Consider the following 22,018-nt stretch of genomic DNA (forward strand, 5'->3'; position numbering starts at 1 on the left):
ATGAAGTCTGCAGTTTCCACCGCAAGCACAGTTCCACAAAGTTCAAGCCTGGGAATAGTGTGATCAGGCTTAGGAGCCATCTTATTTTTGCCAAAAACAAACCCGATATGATCTTGATTATCGGATCCCGTCACCCTCAGGTAGGCAACAGCTGCTATGGCTTCTGTGGAAGCATCCGAGAACACATGGAGTTCCGTCCTAGTGCTAGCAGAAAGTGAGGTTTCGACGTAACATCTCGGTATGTGGATTTCTTCCAAAGTGCCCAAAGACTGCTTCCAGGTTTCCCATCTTGGCTCCTTATTGGGAGGAAGTTGGGTGTCCCAGTCTTTGACGGTCTCGGAAAGCTGTCTCAGTAGGGATTTACTTTATATGGTAATGGGTGCTACGAATCCCAGTGGATCATATAAGCTGTTCACCACTCAAAGGACACCACATTTAGTGAATGTCTGCATAGTTAATTTGGAAACCAAAAGAGTCGGCTGACAAGTCCCACCTCAGGCCTAAGCTTCTTTGCACAGGCGGACAGTCTGGTCCCAGATTTATGTCCTTGAATCCTGGTACATGATCACATGACTTGAAGGCTCTCATGACAGCTGGGCTGTTTGAAGAGATTTTATGCAGTCTAAGGTTAGCTTGGCGCAGCATTCCTTGGGTCTTCTTAAGTAGGTCGATTGCTGCTTCTTCAATAGGTAGAGATTTGAGTCCATCGTCTACATAGAAGTCTTTCTCTACAAAGCTTCTGGCATCTGTTCCATATTCGGACTCTCCTTCTAACGCAGTTCTCCGCAGGCCATAGGTTGCCACAGCGGGTGAAGGGCTGTTCCTGAATACATGCACCCTCATGCGATATTCCACCATCTCCTTGTTAGGGTCGTTGTCCTTGTGCCACAGAAACCTGAGGAAGTTCTTGTTGTCCTCTCTGACTATGAAACAGTGGAACATCTATTCAATGTCGGCAGTGATGGCAACGGGCTCTTTCCTGAACCTCATTAACACTCCTACTAGGTTGTTTGTCAGATTGGGACCTGTGAGGAGGACATCATTGAGAGACACACCTTGATGTTTAGCGCTTGAATCAAAGACGACTCTAATTTGCTTAGGTTTTCGCTGGTGATATACTCCGAATGAAGGTAGGTACCAGCACTCCTCATTTTCCTTTAAGGGAGGAGCTGGTTCCGCATGGTTGTTAGGAACATTTTTCCCATAAAGGTGACGATGTGTTCTTTCATCTCTGGTTTCTTGCTTAGTGTACGCTGTAGAGAGTTGAATCTGGACAAGGCTTGTTCTTGATTGTTTGGGAGCCTTACTCTGGTAGCTTGGAAGGGTAAGTGATTAGTTTTGTCTTTAAGGAACTCATTGTCCATTATCCTGACAAATTCCTTGTCTTCCATTAACAGGGCTACTTTATTGTCATCCTTAGTTGTATGAAACACTGATCTTCCCAAGTCGTCGGCATAGGGGGAAGGAATGACATCTGGCAGTTGTGTGGGGTCTGGAGACTTCTCTTTCACCTCATAGTGATGAGAGCATGGCTTGCAGAAAGATGTGCGTCCGTCCCTGCACACGTAAGTCTTAATGGAATCAACTCTTGGTCGATCCAAGCATACATTTCCTATGACTACCCACCACAAGTCCAGTCTCTGAGCGTATGGGCCATTACACTGTTGACGCACCTTGTGTATCCTAAGATTGTCTCTGCCGAGCAGGAGAAGAACCTCGGCGTCCATATCGATAGGTTGGATAAGGCTAGCTAGGTGCCTTAAGTGTGGTTGGTGAAGTGCAGCTTCAGGGGTAGGGATCTCATCCCTTTGGTTGGGTATTTGATCACATTCGATCAGTGTTAGTAGAGGTATTTCTTCGTCTCCATCGATAGGAGAAGCGATGAATCCTTGCGCCCTTCTGCCACTAGTCTCTCTGGGGCCTGAGTAAGTGTTCAGGGTGTAGGGTGTTTCTGGTACCTCGATCCCGAAAGCTTCAAAGAACTTAGGTCCGGCCAGGGATCGATTACTTTGATTGTCGATGATGGCATACATTTTCACTGCCTTTTCTGGTTGTCCTTATGGGTAGACTCTGACCAGGGATATCCTTGCACAGCTTTTAACACTCTGGTTCTCCCCACATACCTCTAGGCATGAACAGGACACAGCCACGGTAGACTTTGCATGATTCTGTGGCTCCCTGCCATGGCTTGTCGTGGGACTAGAGGTAACTATGGCAGGTGAATCGCTGGTGGCTGAGGTTGGATGCATACAGTTAGGTCCATATATATTTGGCAGAGACAACATTTTTCTAATTTTGGTTCTAGACATTACCACAATGAATTTTAAACAAAACAATTCAGATGCAGTTTAAGTTCAGGCTTTCAGCTTTCATTTGAGGGTATCCACATTAAAATTGGATAAAAGGTTTAGGAGTTTCAGCTCCTTAACATGTGCCACCCTGTTTTTAAAGGGACCAAAAGTAATTGGACCAATTAAATAATTGTAAATAAAATGTTCATTTCTAGTACTTGGTTGAAAACCCTTTGTTGGCAATGACTGCCTGAAGTCTTGAACTCATGGACATCACCAGACTCTGTGTTTCCTCCTTTTTGATGCTCTGCCAGGCCTTCACTGCGGTGGTCTTCAGTTGCTGTTTGTTTGTGGGCCTTTCTGTCTGAAGTTTAGTCTTTAACAAGTGAAATACATGCTCAATTGGGTTGAGATCAGGTGACTGACTTGGCCATTCAAGAATATTCCACTTCTTTGCTTTAAAAAACTCCTTGGTTGCTTTGGCTTTATGTTTTGGGTCATTGTCCATCTGTAGTATGAAACAACGACCAATCAGTTTGGCTGCATTTGGCTGGATCTGAGCACACAGTATGTCTCTGATTACATCAGAATTTATTTGGCTGCTTCTGTCCTGTGTCACATCATCAATAAACACTAGTGACCCAGTGCCACTGGCAGCCATGCATGCCCAAGCCATCACACTGCCTCCGCTGTGTTTTACAGATGATGTGTTATGCTTTGGATCATGAGATGTACCACGCCTTCGCCATACTTTTCTCTTTCCATCATTCTGGTAGAAGTTGATCTTGGTTTCATCTGTCCAAAGAATGTTCTTCCAGAACTGTGCTGGCTTTTTTAGATGTTTTTTAGCAAAATCCAGTCTAGCCATTTTCTTCTTGATGCTTATGAGTGGCTTGCACCGTGCAGTGAACCCTCTGTATTTACTCTCATGCAGTCTTCTCTTTATGGTAGATTTGGATATTGATACGCCTACCTCCTGGAGAGTGTTGTTCACTTGGTTGGCTGTTGTGAAGGGGTTTCTCTTCACCATGGAGATTATTCTGCGATCATCCACCACTGTTGTCTTCCGTGGGCGCCCAGGTCTTTTTGCATTGATGAGTTCACCAGTGCTTTCTTTCTTTCTCAGGATGTACCAAACTGTAGATTTTGCCACTCCTAATATTGTAGCAATTTCTCGGATGGGTTTTTTCTGTTTTTGCAGCTTAAGGATGGCTTGTTTCACCTGCATGGAGAGCTCCTTTGACCGCATGTTTACTTCACAGCAAAACCTTCCAAATGCAAGCACCACACCTCAAATCAACTCCAGGCCTTTTATCTGCTTAATTGAGAATGACATAACGAAGGGATTGCCCACACCTGTCCATGAAATAGCCTTGAAGTCAATTGTCCAATTACTTTTGGTCCATTTAAAAACGCATGTGACATTGCTTTTCAACCCTGCTTCCACAGAATTTTTTAAAAAATGTAAAAAAAATTAAACTCATGAAATAGGCCTGGACAGAAATGATGGTACTCTTAACTTAATATTTTGTTGAACCTTTTGAGGCAATCACTGCAATCAAACGATTCCTGTAACTGTCAATGAGACTTCTGTACCTCTCGACAGGTATTTTGGCCCACTCCTCATGAGCAAACTGCTCCAGTTGTCTCGTGGTTGAAGGTTGCCTTTTCCAGACGCCATGTTTCAGCTCTTTGCAAAGATGTTCAATAGGATTTGGGTCAGGGCTCATAGAAGGCCACTTCAGAATAGTCCAATGTTTTCCTCTTAGCCATTCTTGGGTGTTTTTAGCTGTTTGTTTTGGGTCATTATCCTGTTGCAACACCCATGACCTGCGACTGAGACCAAACCATCTGACACTGGGCAGCACATTTCTTTCTAGAATCCCTTGATAGTCTTGAGATTTCATTGTACCCTGCACAGATTCAAGACACCCTGTGCCAGATGCAGCAAAGCAGCCCCAGAACATAACAGAGCCTCCACCATGTTTCACAGTAGTGACAGTGTTATTTTCTTGATATGCTTCATTTTTTGTCTGTGAACATAGAGCTGATGTGCCTTGCCAAAAATTCCATTTTTGTCTCATCTGTCCATAGGACATTCTCCCAGAAGCTTTGTGGCTTGTCAACATGTAGTTTGGCAAATTCCAGTCTGGCTTTTTTATGATTTTTTTTTCAACAATGGTGTTCTCCTTGGTCGTCTCCCATGAAGTCCATGTTGGATCAAACAACAACGGATGGTGCGATCTGATACTGATGTTCCTTGTGCTTGAAGTTCAACTTTAATCTCTTTAGAAGTTTTCCTGGGCTCTTTTGTTACCGTTCGTATTATCCGTCTCTTTGATTTGTCATCAATTTTTCTCCTGTGGCCACTACCAGGGAGGTTGACTACAGTCCCATGGATCTTAAGTTTCTGAATAATATGTGCGACTGTAGTCACAGGAACATCAAGCTGCTTGGAGATGGTCTTATAACCTTTACCTTTAACATGCTTGTCTATAATTTTCTTTCTAATCTCCTGAGACAACTCTTTCCTTTGCTTCCTCTGGTCCATGTTGAGTGTGGGACACACCATGTCACCAAACAGCACAGTGAGTATCTGCAGCCCTATATACAGGCCCACTGACTGATTACAAGATTGTAGACACCAGTGATGCTAATTAGTGGACACAACTTGATTTAACATGTCCCTTTTGTCACATTATTTTCAGGGGTACCATCAATTCTGTCCAGGCCTATTTCATGAGTTTAATTCTTTTTAAATTCTGTGGAAGCAGGGTTAAAAAGTAATGTCTGACTTTCATTTGTTCATTTTCATAGATTTTTAATTTATTATTAAGTAAAATGTAAAAAACTGCAGTAGCGCTGCTGCTATAGTAAGATCAAATAGGCATAGAGCCGCAATCTCAAAGCACCGTATGCCCTGGTGCAAATAATAATGAAATGATTAAAAGAAAAGAGATGCCCTGCAAACCACTCATAAAATACAAAAAGAGTGATTCCTACCTGTCTTAGAGAAAATGGTAGTCCAAATGAAGCACTTCAGATATATGCGTTCATCTTCCAGGGGTCGTTTGAAGAAGTCACAACTGCAACTAGAGATGATGGGACAAGTGCCGGAGTCTGTAGGGAGAAATGGGTATCTTGAATAAGAGTTTAAAATTTGCCTCGTCCACCAATTTTAATAAATTTGATGCGTTTATTGGAATAAAGAAGTTCATGCGTAATCTAGCTTTGAAAAAATATTTTCTCAAAAAAAATATTGCGGGATCTACATTGAAAAAGAAAATAGATGTTTCCCCACTTTCTTCTAATACGTCAGACAGTTCTTTTATTCTTACAGATCTCAAATGCAAATCATCCTTTAATCCGATACAAGAGTACTCGGAGGCATTCACCAGCTTCCAGAATCTAGTTATCAGGGATATACGGAAAGTAAAAAGTACCAAACGCCATAATAATTTAACCAGGAAGGAACAGTTAATTATCAAAAAATTACAGGACAATAACAATATAACGATACTCCCTGCTGACAAAGGGGGAGGTATCGTTTTATTAGACAAGGAGACATACCACACAGAATCACTAAGATTGTTGAGCAATGAGAAAACATATAAAAAATTAATAATAGATCCTACTAATTCTTATAAAATGGAATTAAAATCTCTGGTAGATGCAGGTAAAAAATCGGGCGCATTATCAGTTCATGAGAAAAAATATATTTATAATCAATATCCTTCAATAGCAATGTTCTACCAGATACCAAAGATCCATAAAAATACAGATCATCCACCAGGACGCCCGATTATTTCAGGCATTAATTGTCTCATGTCCAATCTGTCTGAATATGTAGATTGCATTTTACAGAAATTTGTTCCTTCTTTACCAGATTACATCAGGCATACAAAGGATTTCTTACAAGTTTTAAACACCGTACAATGGGAACCGGGTTTTATTATGGGCACTCTTGATATAACCTCCCTTTACACAGTTATCGATAATGTGCAAGGAGTGGAAGCGGTACAACACTTCCTACAAATGAGTAATGGTATTGAAAAAATCTCAAAACTTCAAATTGATTTTATTAAAAAGTCGATTAATTTTATTACAACCCATAATTATTTCCAATACGACAAACAATTTTATATTCAGACGTGGGGTATTGCAATGGGGACCAGATTCGCGTCGGGTTTCGCTAATCTCTACGTGGGGAGGTGGGATGGGCTTCACCTCCCTCCCCACCAGGAGCCCGGCATGGGTCTGGTCCTATGGAAACGTTTTATTGATGACGTATTTTTTATATGGCGTAGTGGTGATCCTGCACTGGATACTTTTTTAATGGAAATTAATAAAAATTATTTTAATTTGATTTTTACGTCAGCAACCAGTACATCGTCAGTTAATTTTTTAGATATCACAGTTTTTATAGAAAATGGGCAGTTAATTACAAAAAGTTATAGAAAGCCTACTGATAGTAACAGTTATATTGACATAACTAGTTGCCATTTACCTGCGTGGCTCAGAAATATTCCTAAAGGCCAATTTATGTGGACAAGGAGGAACTGTGCTAATTATGAAGATTACCAGAATGAATCTGAAAAGATGATAGCCCAATTCACCCAAAAAGGCTATAATCATACAGACCTTGAGAATCGGAGAGAACAGGGAGGGAAAATTCCTAGAAATCAGCTGCTTGCTAAACAAAAAATAAGTGATTTTAAAAAAAGAGCAATAATGATGTTTCTAAAATCCCAATAATCACGCAGTACAATCATGAATGTGGTAAATTAAAAAGAATTGTCCAAAAGTATTGGCCGTTAATTAATTAATAAATGGAGGACAAAATGATTGGAGAGTACTTTCCTCCTAAACCCAGTTTTATATATAGGAGGACAAAAAATCTGTCACGTAAGATAGCCCCTATGGTGGTGTATAAAGAAAATGGGGTAATAAAAGAGAAATGGACAAAAGGTTTTTTTCCTTGCAAGGTGTGTACTATGTGCAAAGCAACTAAGGCGAAGGAATCAGTACTATCTTTTTCTAATGATGAAGAAACAATCAGTATCTATACACACATATCTTGTCAATCAAGAGGAATCATTTATTGTATACAATGTCCTTGTAATAAGCTCTATATAGGGAGAACAAAAGGTCAATTAAAGGTGAGATTAAAAGAACATGCAAACAATATTATAAAACAATATACAGCTTATCTGTTCTCTTTACATTACAAAATGGCCCATATAGGTAATTTAATAGGCACTAAATTCTGAGGAATTGAACAAATTAAAAAACATTGAAGAGGTGGCGATTATGTCAAACTAATGTCCAAAGCGGAAAGCAGATGGATATTCAGAAGGAACTCGCTGAAACCACATGGCCTCAACAGTGAGATCCAGCTTTTTGCTTTTAACTAAAGGAAAAGAAAGAGAGGGAGAAAAAAAAAAGGGAAAGAAATGTGTTTTTTTTTTTTGTTTTTTTCTTTTTGGAGTTTTTTTTTGCTAATTTATGGGATGATTATCCACCTATATATACAAGGGAGCGCCCTGTGTCTGCAAATCCCCGACGAAGGAGGCCCTGACCTCGGAAACGTGTCGGATAAGCGCTGGACTGTTGTTCCCTCAGTGGAATCCCCCGGCTGTTGTGACGTCACACAGATACTCAGCGCTCACATCCTTGATCATCAGCGGTCCTGCAGGTGTGACCGGCCGGTCACCTATCAGGCTGTCTGCAGTTTCTCTCACCCATGATCTTCATCCCTGTATCCACCTAATGCAACGGCTGCATGTACCTGAAAGCCTGAGTCTCTGAGGGTCTCTGCAGCCCTCTATCTCTGGCGTTAACACGCTGTCTGAACCCATTTTCTGCAACACTCACGGCTTGTTCTACAGACTCCGGCACTTGTCCATCATCTCTAGTTGCAGTTGTGACTTTTTCAAAGGACCCCTGGAAGCCGCACGCGTATATCTGAAGTGCTTCATTTGGACGACCATTTTTTCTAAGACAGGTAGGAATCACTCTTTTTGTATTTTATGAGTGGTTTGCAGCGCATCTCTTTTCTTTTAATCATTTAATTTATTATTACTTTTGTCAGATTCAAGTTGTTTCTATGACCATTGTGGGTTTTTCTTTCATTAAACGAGGGGTACCAACAATTTTGAGAATATGAGAGGTATGTGATCCGCCCTCGATTAGTTGAAGCCAACCATGAATCTGAGGAACCCGTGTGTCTCTTTCATGAATATTTCTGCACTTTCACATTTGACTGTACCCACAGCTTTGCCCCTAAAGATTCGGGTAGCACCTAAAGTGTTTGGATTGATACATTTATACCAACAGAACCAGTCCTACACACTGGCCGAGCAGTGAATTCCAGGGTGTAATGCTGTTTTGGTGGAATGTGACCTTTTGTTTTCTTTCATTTTGACTCCCTAACTACAACTCCTATTCTCTTTGCAGATATCAAGATAGGGAGACTTCACTGCTTCTTGGAAAACTATGCAGAACAGCTCTCATCAGAAGGAAGACGTCCCGTCTGATGTCCTATTGCTGAAATCTTTTCGACCTGAACTTCTCTTCCAGAATGTTACCTCTGTAATGTGAAGGGAACATGGCCACCTGGACACAGTACAGTATATACTGTCCTTCCCTATGTGTAATGGCGCTGATGTATATACCTATGTGCTGTGTAGTATTGTTAGTACTCAGGTCACTGACCAGTGCTGCACCTGAGGGCACCCGGGCTCCCCAATAACACCATGACTTGCAGCATCTAGTACTCTGTAAGACTAATGTCATGTCCCAGAGAGCGAAAGAGGAGCCAGAGCAGTACAGAAAGTCCATCAGCGGTGAGTAAAGGGGCTACCAAATACAGTGTATGGAGAGGTACCACCCAGGCTCGCATCTCTTCTTGAAATCACCAGTGGACAGCAAGCATCATTATCCCCTCCTGATCATCACATCCTGCTGAGGTGACCAACAGCTATCATCTTCTTCATCATCTTCTCCGATCATCACATTCTCCTTAGGTCATCAGTAAATATCATAATAATCTGTCTTCCTGATCATCACATCCGCCTGAGGTCACCTGGCGATATCTCCTCAGATCATCACATCCCTCGGAGGTTGTTAGCAGATATCATTAATATCTCCAATTACCACATCACCCTGAGGTCATGAGCAATTATCCTCATCATCTCCGATCATCATATCATTCTGAAGTCTCCAGCTGGTATCACAATCATCCCCGATTAACACATTCTCCTGAGGTCACAGGCAAATATCATCATCTCCTTGGATCATCATATCCTGCTGAGGTGACCAGTATATATCATCATCACCTCCTGATAATTACATTATCCAAGGCCAACAACAGATATAATCATCATCCCCTCCCGATCATTACATCATTCAGCGGTCACTAGTAGTTATCATCATTTCCCCCCTATCATCACATCCTTTTAAGGTCACAAGCAAATATAATCATCAACCCCAATATCATCACATTCTCCTGAGGTCACTAGTAAATATTGCATACTCCTCCTGGTTATCACATTCCCGTAAAATGACCAATAGATGTCATCATCTTCTTCTCCCCCAGATCATCATATCCTCCAAAGTTCATCTGCAGATATCATCTCTCACCCAAATCATCAAATCCTTCTGAGGCATCTCAACCGCTAGATCATGACATCCTTCTGAGATCATCAGCAAATATTATCCCCTCCCCCAGAACATTACATTCTGCTGATGTGACCTACAGATATCATATTCCCGATCATAACATTACCATGGAAGTGAGTAGCAAATATTATCATCATCACCTCTCTGAGATCATGACATCACCTGCAGCTGTCATCATCATTTCCTTCCAAATCTTAACATCATTGTGAGGTCATCAGCAAATATCATCATATCCTGCTGACATAACTAACAAATATCATCATCCCCGATCACAATATCACCCTGAGGTCACCTGATCATTCATCATCACATCCGCCTAAGGTCATCAGGAGATAACATCTTTATCCCCTCCCAATCAACAGATCTTCCTAAGGTCACCAGTAGATATCATTATGTCCCACCAGATTATCACTTCCTCCTGAGGTCACCAGCAAATATGATCATAGTCTCCCAACCATCACATCCTTCTGAAGTTATGAGAATAGTCATCCCTTTTTGATCATTATATCCTCCTGAGATCATGAGCAGTATCATCATCATTTCCCAGGATCATCACATCCTGCTGAGGTCACCAGCAGATATCATCATTCCCTCCTGATCATCAAATCCTTCTGTGGTGACCAGCAGATATCATCATCATCATCATCATTACCCCCGACCATCTTGATGGTGATGGGATTACTAGCTGATATACAGTAGCCCTCCATGGTTAGTCCTTTTTATCCGATATCTCACTCTATGGTTAGTCCATCTTGGTTTTGATGAGATTACTAGTAGACATGAGCGAATATTTCAATATTCGGTTCGGATTACAATCGCCGATTTTGCAATATTCGCCGATTTATTCGCCGAACATAGCCGAACGTCATTGGATTCAATGGGAAGCAAAACCAAACGCATACACAACACCTTCAAACTGGCCCAAAAGCTGCCAAAACAGATCACATTAGGGGCAGGCACCAGTAAAGTGGCCCCAATTGACCCACAGTACAAATTTTATAATGGCACAGCAGCAATCAGCCATGGACCATGCATGAGGTATCAAGGGCTGGGCCAGTATTTACAACTTTGAATTGAACTTCAATTAAGACGAGGTGGGTGAGGGATCGGTGTAGGTCTGCTGTGCTGGGAGCCCTGAAACACATGCCACAGCTCAACCTGCTTTTATGCTCAGCCACACTCAGATGGCGGAAAAATCAGATTCACAGATTAGTATTGGTACAAAAATTCAAGGATAGTAACACAGGTAGTTGACGAAAAGTAAGTGGACGCCTGCTGGTCTGGGAGGCCTACTGCTACAGACAACACACATGAAGAAGACCCAACCAGGAGTCTTTGCTTTCCCAAAAATTAAAGGCCACCAAAGTGGCATTGTCAGGGAAATATTAAGAAAATATTAACAATTTTTCCCAAACCCCTGTTGCCTCTCACCCCTCCCTTATCCACCATTTGTCACAAGAGGAGAGCTGACAGTCCAGCATCTGTCTCTCTGCAAATTATCACCTACAGCAGAATTGACTTGTAAAGCTATAACCTAATTAAAATGCGAGGGTCTTTCTCCCTGGCAGAGGCAGGGGAGAATTAAAGACAAACCTGTGAAATAGACACCTCCAGCAGAGTGGCAGAGATTGAAGCAAAGAGGAAATAGCTCGTTAGGCTTCAAACACCCTCGCAAATAATCAGAACAATTCCCAGCCACAACTTCCCAGGAGATCCGGCACCGATACAAAATATGGTATAGCTCAAGTTCCATAATTCTGATAATAATGGGACCATCATTTTTAGTGACAGGGTCAGCTAAGGAACAATATGAATATTTTCCTGTCGCTGTAAGCCCCTCCAGGGGGCTGTGGCGCAAAAGCACCAGAATAGCAGATCGCATTTATGCCACGTGTGGTCTCTAAATGAATGTAAAATCATAATAGAAAATATGGTATCACTTTTGGGTTTCTGGGATCAACCTGCAATAAGTTATCCCAAAAACCAGATCTCTTAATAAAAATGTGCAGGTGGAGCCCGAGCCCACACGATGTCATCACAGGGGTGTGTGGGCCGGTCTCCCCCTTCAGCATAAAAGAGGCAACTGAAGTTAGTTACATAGTTTATCAGGCTGTGTGCCCACGTAGCGTTTTTCAAGCGTTTTTGATGCGGAATTTCCGCAGCGGAAACGCTTGTAAAACGCTTGGTAACCCGCACCCCATGGTCCCCAATGGGATTCCGCAAGTTCTATGCACATGCTGCGGATTTTTCCGCAGCGTTTATGCTGCGTTCAAAAATCCGCAGCATGTCATTTAATTTTGCGTTTCCGCATGCAGAATTGCCTTTGTCCAATGCATAAAAAACGCAAGGCAATTCCGCATGTGGAAAACGCGTGATAAACGCGCAAAAAATGCGCGATAAACGCGTGCGGAATTCCGCATGCGTTTTTCCGGGAGAGGACTTGCAGAAATGAAGCAGAAATTTTCTGCTTCATAAATGCAACGTGGGCACATAGCCTCAGGCCGAAAAAAGACAAGCGTCCATCCAGTTCAGCCTATTTCTTGTGCACTGCAGCTATTCCGCAGCGTTGATCCAGGGGAAGGCAAAAAAAAAACATGCGGTATAGGCCAATTTACATCATTGAGGAAAAATTCACTTCCCGACTCCAATCTGGATTAATTAACTGTCACTGAGCATAAGATGTAATTTTATTGTTCTCAAGAAAGGCGTCCAGGCCTCTCTTGAACTCATTAAGTGAGTTGGACATCACCACTTCCTCTCCCAGAGAGTTCCAGAGTCTCACGGCTCTGACCGTAAAGAATCCCCTTCTATGCTGGTGCAGGAACCTCCTTTCCTCCAGACGCATAGTGTGCCCCCTCGTCTTTGTCACCATCCTTGGTATAAACAGGTCATGGGAGAGATCTCTGTACTGCCCCCTGATGAATTTATACATGTTTATGAGGTCTCCCCTAAGCCTTCTCTTTTCCAACGTAAATAGGCCTAATTTTGACAACCTCTCTGGGTATTCTACTCCCTCCATTCCCTTTATTACCTTAGTCACCCTCCTTTGTACCCTCTCTAGCTCCAATATGTCTTTCCTGAGCACTGGAGCCCAGAACTGTGCACAATATTCTAAGTGCGGCCTTACCAGCGCTTTATACAGAGGAAGAACAATGTTCTCATCAAATGCCCCTATTCCTCTTCTGATGCATGCCATGACTCTATTTGCCTTCTCAGCTGCTGCCTGACACTGGGCACTCCAATTTAATTTGCTGTTAACCTAGACTCCCAGGTCCTTCTCCATGTCAGATTTTCCCAACGGTTTCCCATTTAATATGTATGGGTGACTGCTGTTTTTCTTTCCCATGTGCATGACCTTACATTTATCGTCATTGAACCCCATTTGCCATTTTTTTGGCCCTCCCTGGCGAAGATTGATCCATATTCTTTGCCAAGAGTATATATTAATTATAGCAAAGAATCCTGTTCGATAACAGTCAAATTTGGAGCGTCTCCCCTCCACCTATGCTGAGTCATCCCTGCGAACTGTATAGAGTAAGTTTCTTCTTCAATCCTTATTCTTTTGTGTAACTGCCTATGTATTGTTTTGTCCCCTTTTGTAAAATCTTGTGTATTTTTCATAACACTGCCTCTCTTTTGGATTAAGTATAAAATTTAATAGTTCTGTTTCTTTTGTCCTGTAATCGTTCCCTCCCCCGAAGCCATATACGCTACCAGAACGCAGGCGTCCGACCAGGCCTGTATTATATTTCAAATCTGGACAGTGGTGGCAGCGAATAATAATTGGGCTATTGTGAAGCTGACAGTGACTATACGGGGGACGTATACAAATATTCCATGCATTGGAATCCGGAGGTGACGCCATACGCTCACTGGTCGCTTGCCGATACCGAAGTAGTGAGTAGTCTTGATTGTGTGCTCGCGAATCCCTGCTCAATCCTGTGAATTACTGATGACTTGACGGCAGCGGTGAGATATTGCGTGATCCCCCCAGTCCCGTCCCTGTGCGTCCCTGTCAAATTGGTGGCAAGCGGTGGGATATTACAGAACATCAGTGGCTGGATTGAGCAATCAATCCTGTTGCTTAAAACTTGCACGGTTCTTGCGAGAATTCTGTGCAGAGTTTTAAGAAATCAGACTCAGTGTTTTAATATTTTTTTTATCTGGGACATTACTGCACATGCAGCAGATGCATCCCCTCCCCTTCTCATGTTTTTCTGTCCTATCTTTTATTTGGCAACGATGGCGACACGTGGAGAGTCCTGGTATCAACAGCAGTCAAAGGACACTCGCTGCCCTCTGTGAGCTAAGACAGATTGACTCCATGGGCAAAACCAAGGCCTAACTGATTGCTGAACTGTTGCAAGGTGCCACAGAGCCAGTCCGACAGCAGAGCGCTGATGATGGGGCGGCCAGCCAAGGCCCGGATGGCACTGCTGCAGGGGTCCCACCTGTGATTGCCAGCCAGACCCGCAGCCAGGGTAGTATGGACCCCCACCTGCAGATGGACTTGGAGCAACTCACAACAGATAATCGTGAAGGACGGCTGCAGCTCATCCTAAAATTCTAAGAGGCTGCTGAGCGACAGGCCCAAGCTGAGCAGGAGACTGACCGACAACACCAGCTGGAGCTAGCCCGGATTCAGAAGGAGCCATCCTCCACACAGACCCGTGAGTCCAACAGTGGCAACAGTTTTAAACCCCGTCCTGAACATTTCCCTGTAATGGAAAAAGACGGAGACTAGGACACATTTCTGCGAGGATTTGAAAAAGCCTGCAGACAGTATCAGCTGCCTGAAGCCCAGTGGGCCAGGTATTTAACCCCAGGGCTCTGAGGAAAAGCTCTGGAGGTGTTTGCTTCTCTCCCTCGAGTACACGATAAAGACTATGAGGCCGTCAAGCAGGCCCTGATAAAAAAGTACCAGCTGACTGCGGAGGTTTACCGGAAAAAGTTCAGAGCCCTCCAATGTGGACCACATGACAGCTACAGTGACATGGTGGATGGGCTCAGGACCAACTTTGAGCAGTGGGTCCATGGACTGTCGGTCACAACCTTCAAGGAACTGAAGGATCTGATGGTGAAGGACCAGTTTCTTCATCTTTGCCCTGTGCAGGTGAGACAGTTTGTGCTGGACCGGGAGTCAAAGGAGGCAGCCCAGATCACAGATGTCTATGAGGCCAACCGCACACCAGAGGTGTGGAAGTCACCCGCCGCCAGCTGGAAGGGGGGGTAAGCCTACAACCACCCCCAGTGTTCCAGCCAGCCGGCCCTCAGCTGGTCCTGCGTCATCTTCCAGCGCCCGGCCTGCATCTGACGCACACAGGTGCTATACCTGTGACAAGACTGGTCACATCAGCCTCACCTGACCGCAGAGCCAAAAGAAGAACCACACACCTAAGGTCCAGGGGCCTACTGCAGCAGTTCTTTTTGTGGGGGTCTGTGACAACTTGCAATCAATCAGCGTGGGTGATAAAGTCACTATAGGACTCAAGGATATCGGAGCCGAACAGACCGTCATCAGCCCTGAGTTTGTGTTACCAGAGGAACTCATTCCTGGGAAGACCCTGACTGTCACCGGGTTTGGGGGTGTCCGCCGTCCCATACCGATGGCCCAAGTTTTCCTGGACTGCGGTGCGGGGAGGGGGTTAAGGGAAGTGGGGGTATCAGAGAATCTCCCCTCTAATGTGCTATTGGGAACTGATCTGGTACGGTCGGTTGCACGATACATTCCTGACAACCTTCTCAGATCTGATATGTCATATAATGCCACTGTCAAAAATGTCAATGAGATGTATAATAAAAGTGTGTGTTGTGGTAAAGGGGAAGTCATCCACCTCACCCCGCGGGGTGATGCTGCTGAGGATCCCCTAAAGCGAGCCAGTATAAGTGCTATGGGCAAGGGGAGCAGGCACGGACACCAGGAAGCAGGTCGTCCCGTACAGGTGAGGTCACGCCAGATGGTGACATGGTCGGTGATAGCTGTCCCATGACTAGCATGGCTCCAGAAGTGAGAAAGGTTGAGGAGAAACACGGGGATCATCGGGAAAGTGGTCCCGTGCCGCCGACCAGTATCACGACGGACTGTGACATGGCCGGTTGTTGCTCCCCCCTAGTGAACACAGCTCCCAAAGTAACAATGACAGAGAGGTAGGCCCCACAATCAGGCCAGGTAAGGGAAATGTGGATCCCCCTGTCTGCTGTCTGTCAGGAGTATGGGAGGAAGGTACCCATAGTCTGTCAGAGGTGTGGGGAAAATATATCCCGAACCGGTCAGGGTGATCAGAAAGCTGGATCCCCAGTCCATCAGGGTAGTGGGCAAGTTGGGTTCACGGCTTGTGGGATCAGCAGGAAAGGTGGGCCAGGAGGTGGGCTTAAAGGGGCGATCTGTAAATCAGCCCCTACACCACCTCAAAGAGGGGGAGATGTCAGGGAAATATTAAGAAAATATTAACAATTTTTCCCAAACCCCTCTTGCCTCTCACCCCTCCCTTATCCACCATTTGTCACAAGAGGAGAGCTGACAGTCCAGCCTCTGTCTCTCTGCAAATTATCACCTACAGCAGAAGTGACTTGTAAAGCTATAACCTAATTAAAATGTGAGGCTATTTTTCCCTGGCAGAGGCAGGGGAGAATTAAACAGAGACCTGCAAAATAGACACCTCCAGCAGAGGGGCAGAGATTGAAGGAAAGAGGAAATAGCTTGTTAGACTTCAAACACCCTCGCAAATAATTAGAACAATTGCCAGCCACAAGTTCTCAGGACATCCGGCACCGATATGAAATAGCTCAAGTTCCATAATTCTGATATTTTGTGATCTCCCCGGTCCCATCCCTGTGCGTCCCTGACAGGTATCAATTTCACCAGAGTAGAAATGTTAGAATTGTCCCACCTCAACTACTGCAATCTCCTGCTCTGTGGCCTCCCCTCTAACACTCTCACACCCATCCAATCTATCCTAAACTCTGCTGCCCGGCTAATCCACCTGTCCCCCCGCTATTCCACTGCTTCTCCCCTCTGTCAATCCATTCACTGGCTCCCCATCGTCCAGAGACTCCAGTTCAAAACCCTAACCTTGGCATACAAAGCCACAACCTGTCTCCTCCATACATCTGTGACCTAGTCTCCCGGTACATACATACTGTCAGGGACGACACCTGGGAGATCACACAATATGTCACCATTGCCGTCACTCTGTCCGGATTTCGTCAGGGATTCGCAAGCACACGAACCCGACTACTCACCACGTAGGTATTGGCAAGCGCACAGTGAGCATATGGCGTACACACCTCCGGATTCCAACGCATAGATTATGTGTATACGCTCCAGTACGGCCACTGCCAGCTTCATGATAGCCCATTTATGATTATTCGGTGCCACCACAGACCAGCTTTTAAAATATAATACAGGCTTGATCAGTCGCCTGCTTTCTGGTAGCGTCTGGTTTTGGGGGAGGGAACGATTACAGAGCAAAAGAAACAACTATTAAATTTTATATTTAATCCAAAAGGGAGGCAGTGTTTATGAAAAATATACGAAAGGAGACATTACAATACAGAATATACAGTTACACAAATAAAATAAACAGGGATTACAGAAGACTTACTATAAAGATTGCAGGGACGATTCAGTATAGGTGGAGGGGAGGCGCTCCAATTTGATTTGACCATTATCGAAGGTGATCCTTTGCTTATAGAATCTATACCCCCCCAAGCAATGAATACTGACCCCCCCTTTGGTTAGATCTTTTATGCTGAAGAGGGAGACCTGCCCACACACCCCCTGTGATGACCTCACGTGGGCTGGGCTCCAGTCTTCATATTTTTATTAGCATAACTTCTGGGATAACTTATCGCTGGTTGATTGCAGAAGTTTGCAAGTGACGCCATATTTTCCATTATGAATTTACCTTTCTTTAGTGACCACGCATGACATAGCTGCGGTCTGTTATTTTGTACTTTTGCTTTACCACTCACCGGGGGGCATACAGCTATGGAAAATTATGCATATTGTTACTCAGCTGATCCTGCCACTAAAAAAATGGGTCCCATTATTATCGAAAGTATAGAACTTCAGATATTTGTATGGAGCATTATATGAGGCCCATTATTCAGTATGGAGCATTATATGAAGCCTTTTCTGTATGGAGCATTATATTGGGTCCATTACTCTGTATGGAGCGTTATATGGGGCCCATTATTCAGTATGGAGAATTATATGGGGTCCATTATTCTGTATGGAACATTATATGGGGTCCATTATTCTGTATGGAACATTATATGGGGTCCATTATTTTGTTTGAAGCAATATATGACACTTGTTATGCTGTATTGAGGACTATCGGGTGCCCATAATTCTGTATGGAGGATTATGTGGTGCCCATAATACTGTATGGAGGACTATAATGTCCGATCTAAAATGATAAGTCTGCAGTCACTCTGTGTGACTGCTGACTTTTGAATTCCCCCAGCTCACGCAGTGTGTGCTTCGAGGATTCGCCGGTTTCTCAGCTATTGTAGAATTTACAATAGATATCACTCATGTAAGTGAAATCTTTGGCATTGTACTATACCTATATTTTGTCTGCTAGGTATCTGTGCATCATGAATCGTGGTATGTGTTAAAGGGGCCAACTCAGACTTTTCGCCAGGGGCCCATAAAAACCTAAAGCCAGCCCTGATCAGTGCAACGATCCCGCTTCTGTGCCTATTTAAACATTCGCTGCTGAAAATTAAATATGAAGCTTTGCATGCGGACCAGGTGGAGACAGAGAAAGATATGAGACAGGGAGATACTACACAGCCCTTCCTCATCTCATCTGCTCAGCGCAGACTGGGTAACAATGAGGAGGAGGAGGAGGAACAGGAGCTCTCTGACAGCGCAAAAGAGGCTAGTACCCACACAAGTTTTGTTCTGTCTCTCCTACGTCGATGGGTTGAGAAGGAGAAAGAGGAGGAACAGATGTAGGATAAGACGGGCTGCCCAGCACTTTATAAGTGCACACCAAAAGGACAAACACCTGAATTCTCCATGCAAACACTAAAGATGTATATAATATGTGATATTGGTCAAAATACGCAAGCTCACAACCCGCGTTAAGGGTCCTTATTATCTGGTGAGTCCCTACACTAAAAATTCAAAGCACTCACAGAAAAGGACATGAAATTCAAAAAAACATCAAAGAAAAAAGACAGTGATATTTATCAGCACCAGGTAACAATATATACTACAGTGTAGGTTTCTGCAATGACCCCAATGATAAAGGCAGCAAGATACTGATGAATCTACCACTCATATACTGACCAGTTATGGAGGGGTGGTTGCCTAATATTATAAATAGATATTTGAATGGTCGGGGAGTGAGTGGCTGTTTCCCCAGTATTTTGCTCCTGTGCTGCCTTCGCCATTATCATGGGGGCTGTTGCATCCTGTAGTGCATTTAATAATGTGACCTGATGTTGGTAAATATGGCTCTTTTTTGTTGCAAATTGTTCAATGTTGCAGGGTACAGCCAGGCCCTTAATGTGTTGGTTTGGGGAATTTGGGTGTTTGTCCTTGTGGGGTGCAGTAATATAGTGTTGGGCAGCCTACTTCATCTAATATTATTAAATGGGTTGTCTGGTCCAAAACGATAACTCTGCAGTCACTCTGTGTGACTGTAGGCTTATGAATCCCCCCAGCGCACGCACTGTGTGCTGTTGGGATTTGCCGGTTTCTGAGAGGGTATGTATGAGTTATACACACTCCCGCCCAGAGTCAGTTCAGTGGGCGTGGCCTCGCTCTATACATTTGTATGGAGCAAGGCCACGCCCTGTCTAGAGACATGGATGTGCAGTGGGCATGGCTAACTAGAGGGCGTGGCCTCACTCCATACAACTTTATGGCGCTAGGCCGCACCCACTCGACGGAGTCTGGGAGTATGCATAACCCATACATACCCTCCGGTCCCGGCTTAGAAACCGGTGAATCCCCGCAGCACACAGTGCAAGCACTGGGCGTGATTCTTGAGCCTGCAGTCACACAGAGTGACTGCAGACTTATCGTTTTGGACCAGACAACCCCTTTAACGATAAGAACACAGAAATTTAACTCCAGTAAATTGACACATTGCCTTAAGTCCACGTGATAACTAAACATTGCAGTATTCTTTTTTCTCAGTACCACCAAACATTCATCTAACAAGAGATACACAAAACCTGGAAAGGATCGACCGTGTGAATGATGCCTCACTCCAGACTCCAAAACGACGAAATCGCAGAACAATATGTGAGCCCATGAAGATGCCCAGAACCTTTTCAATAGAATTTCCATTACCTGTACCGCCTGGCCAGCATCGAAGCCTTCTACACACTAGCTCCTGTTTTGGCAGACTGGACTGTGAGGATGGCCTGGAGTCAATCCCAGCTATGAGTTCCAGCTCGTATATCTGTATTGAGTGTGGACAGAGCTTCTCTCAAGAGGTCACATATGTTGAGCACCAGAAGTTACACAGCCGCACAAGTCTGGACCTGAACCCTACCCTTGCTGGGAGCAGCACTCTCAGTGACGTAAGTGGTTCTCAGATACAAACTCAGGAGCAAAAGAAAACAGGCCGAGAGTTTGTGTGCACAGATTGTGGGAAAACCTTTATTGGGAAATCCAATCTTATAGTTCATCAGCGAACACACACAGGAGAGAAGCCATATGGATGCTTCTTTTGTGGGAAGCACTTTGGCAGAAGTTCTGTGCTAAGAAAACATGAAAGGATCCACACCGGAGAGAAGCCGTACACTTGTATCTACTGTGGGAAGCAGTTCAGTCAGAATTCAGGACTGAAGAACCATGAGAGAATCCATACCGGGGAGAAGCCGTATGCATGCATAGAGTGCGGGAGGAGATTCAGTCAGAGTGCGGATCTGATGGTTCACTATAGGACTCACACCGGAGAGAAACCATTTATATGTATTGAGTGTGGAAATAGCTTTATTCGCAGCTCAGACCTCGTCATACACCAAAGAACGCACTCTGGGATTAAACCATTCACATGCACCGAATGTGGCAAATGCTTTAGTCAGAGGTCCCAGATTATAAGGCACAGAAGAACTCACACAGGCGAGAGACCATTTACCTGTGATGTCTGTGCCAAAAGCTTTATACTGAGCTCAGAGCTGAAGAAACATCACCGGGTCCACACAGGGGAGAAGCCGTATAAGTGTAAAGAGTGCGGGAAGTCCTTCCGGCACTGCTCTAACATGAGCCGACATCAGAAGATGCATGCAGAGATTGAGCTTCTTTAGATTTGGTACCATCCAATTGTCTGTTGTCTCAGTATTTACTTCAGAGTTTTGTGGCTGAAAATCTTCCCACATTGGTCACTAAGTTTACGGGCCACATTTTACATTGCACATAATTGTGGTTTTTTTTGTACTTTTTATTTCTGAGAATAAATATTCATTGCTTGAAATGCCCAGAACCATCGTTCAGGCGATCCGCAGTCACCGCTTCATTATCATTTCACTTCCACTTTTTCTTGTTGATTCCCACCCAGTAACTTAATTTCGTTACACTAGTATAACAGCTCTGACCCGTTAATTTCATGGCCAGTAATGGGGAAGTAATGGCACCGTTTCAAGAAACCCTAACCCTAAGGACAGCCCTGATAACTTCACTAAAGTGATCCTCCAATCTGGTGCTGAAAAGTGACTATTAGTGATGAGCGAGCACTAAAATGCTTGGGTGTTTATTGTTCGGATCGAGCAAATTGAAATGCTCGAGTGCTCGGACCGAGTAATAAGCCCAATGTACAGTACAGACCAAAAGTTTGGACACACCTTCTCATTTAAAGATTTTTCTGTATTTTCATGACTTTGTAAATTGTACATTCACACTGAAGGCATCAAAACTATGAATTAACACATGTGGAATTATATACTTAACAAAAAAGTGTGAAACAACTGAAAATATGTCTTATATTCTAGGTTCTTCAGAGTAGCCACCTTTTGCTTTGATGACTGCTTCCCACACTCTTGGCATTCTCTTGATGAGCTTCAAGAGGTAGTCACCGGAAATG

The 22,018-nt window shown here is 44.0% G+C and overlaps 1 protein-coding gene across 3 annotated transcripts in view; it reads left to right on the top strand.

Moving 5' to 3' along the window:
- Positions 1-21,738, top strand: part of LOC141258695 (uncharacterized) — an 87,168-nt gene extending 65,430 nt beyond the window's left edge. Inside the window, exons 1-3 of one of the 3 annotated variants that reach the window (XM_073673706.1) lie at positions 1,377-1,565; positions 8,748-9,136; positions 20,128-21,735. In XM_073673706.1, the coding sequence (XP_073529807.1) occupies positions 9,085-9,136; positions 20,128-21,245 (1,170 nt within the window). In that variant the 5' untranslated portion in view covers positions 1,377-1,565; positions 8,748-9,084 and the 3' untranslated portion in view covers positions 21,246-21,735. Of the gene's footprint in view, positions 1-1,376; positions 1,566-8,747; positions 9,137-20,127 lie in introns of those variants that run through there. The other 2 variants (XM_073673708.1, XM_073673705.1) reach the window with 2 other exon arrangements.
- The last annotated feature ends 280 nt before the right edge of the window (positions 21,739-22,018 follow it).

This window comes from Phyllobates terribilis, unplaced genomic scaffold (assembly GCF_046119375.1).
Source record: "Phyllobates terribilis strain yellow unplaced genomic scaffold, ASM4611937v1 Scaffold_3__8_contigs__length_932513732, whole genome shotgun sequence".
In the NCBI taxonomy this organism is placed as follows: Eukaryota; Metazoa; Chordata; class Amphibia; order Anura; family Dendrobatidae; genus Phyllobates; species Phyllobates terribilis.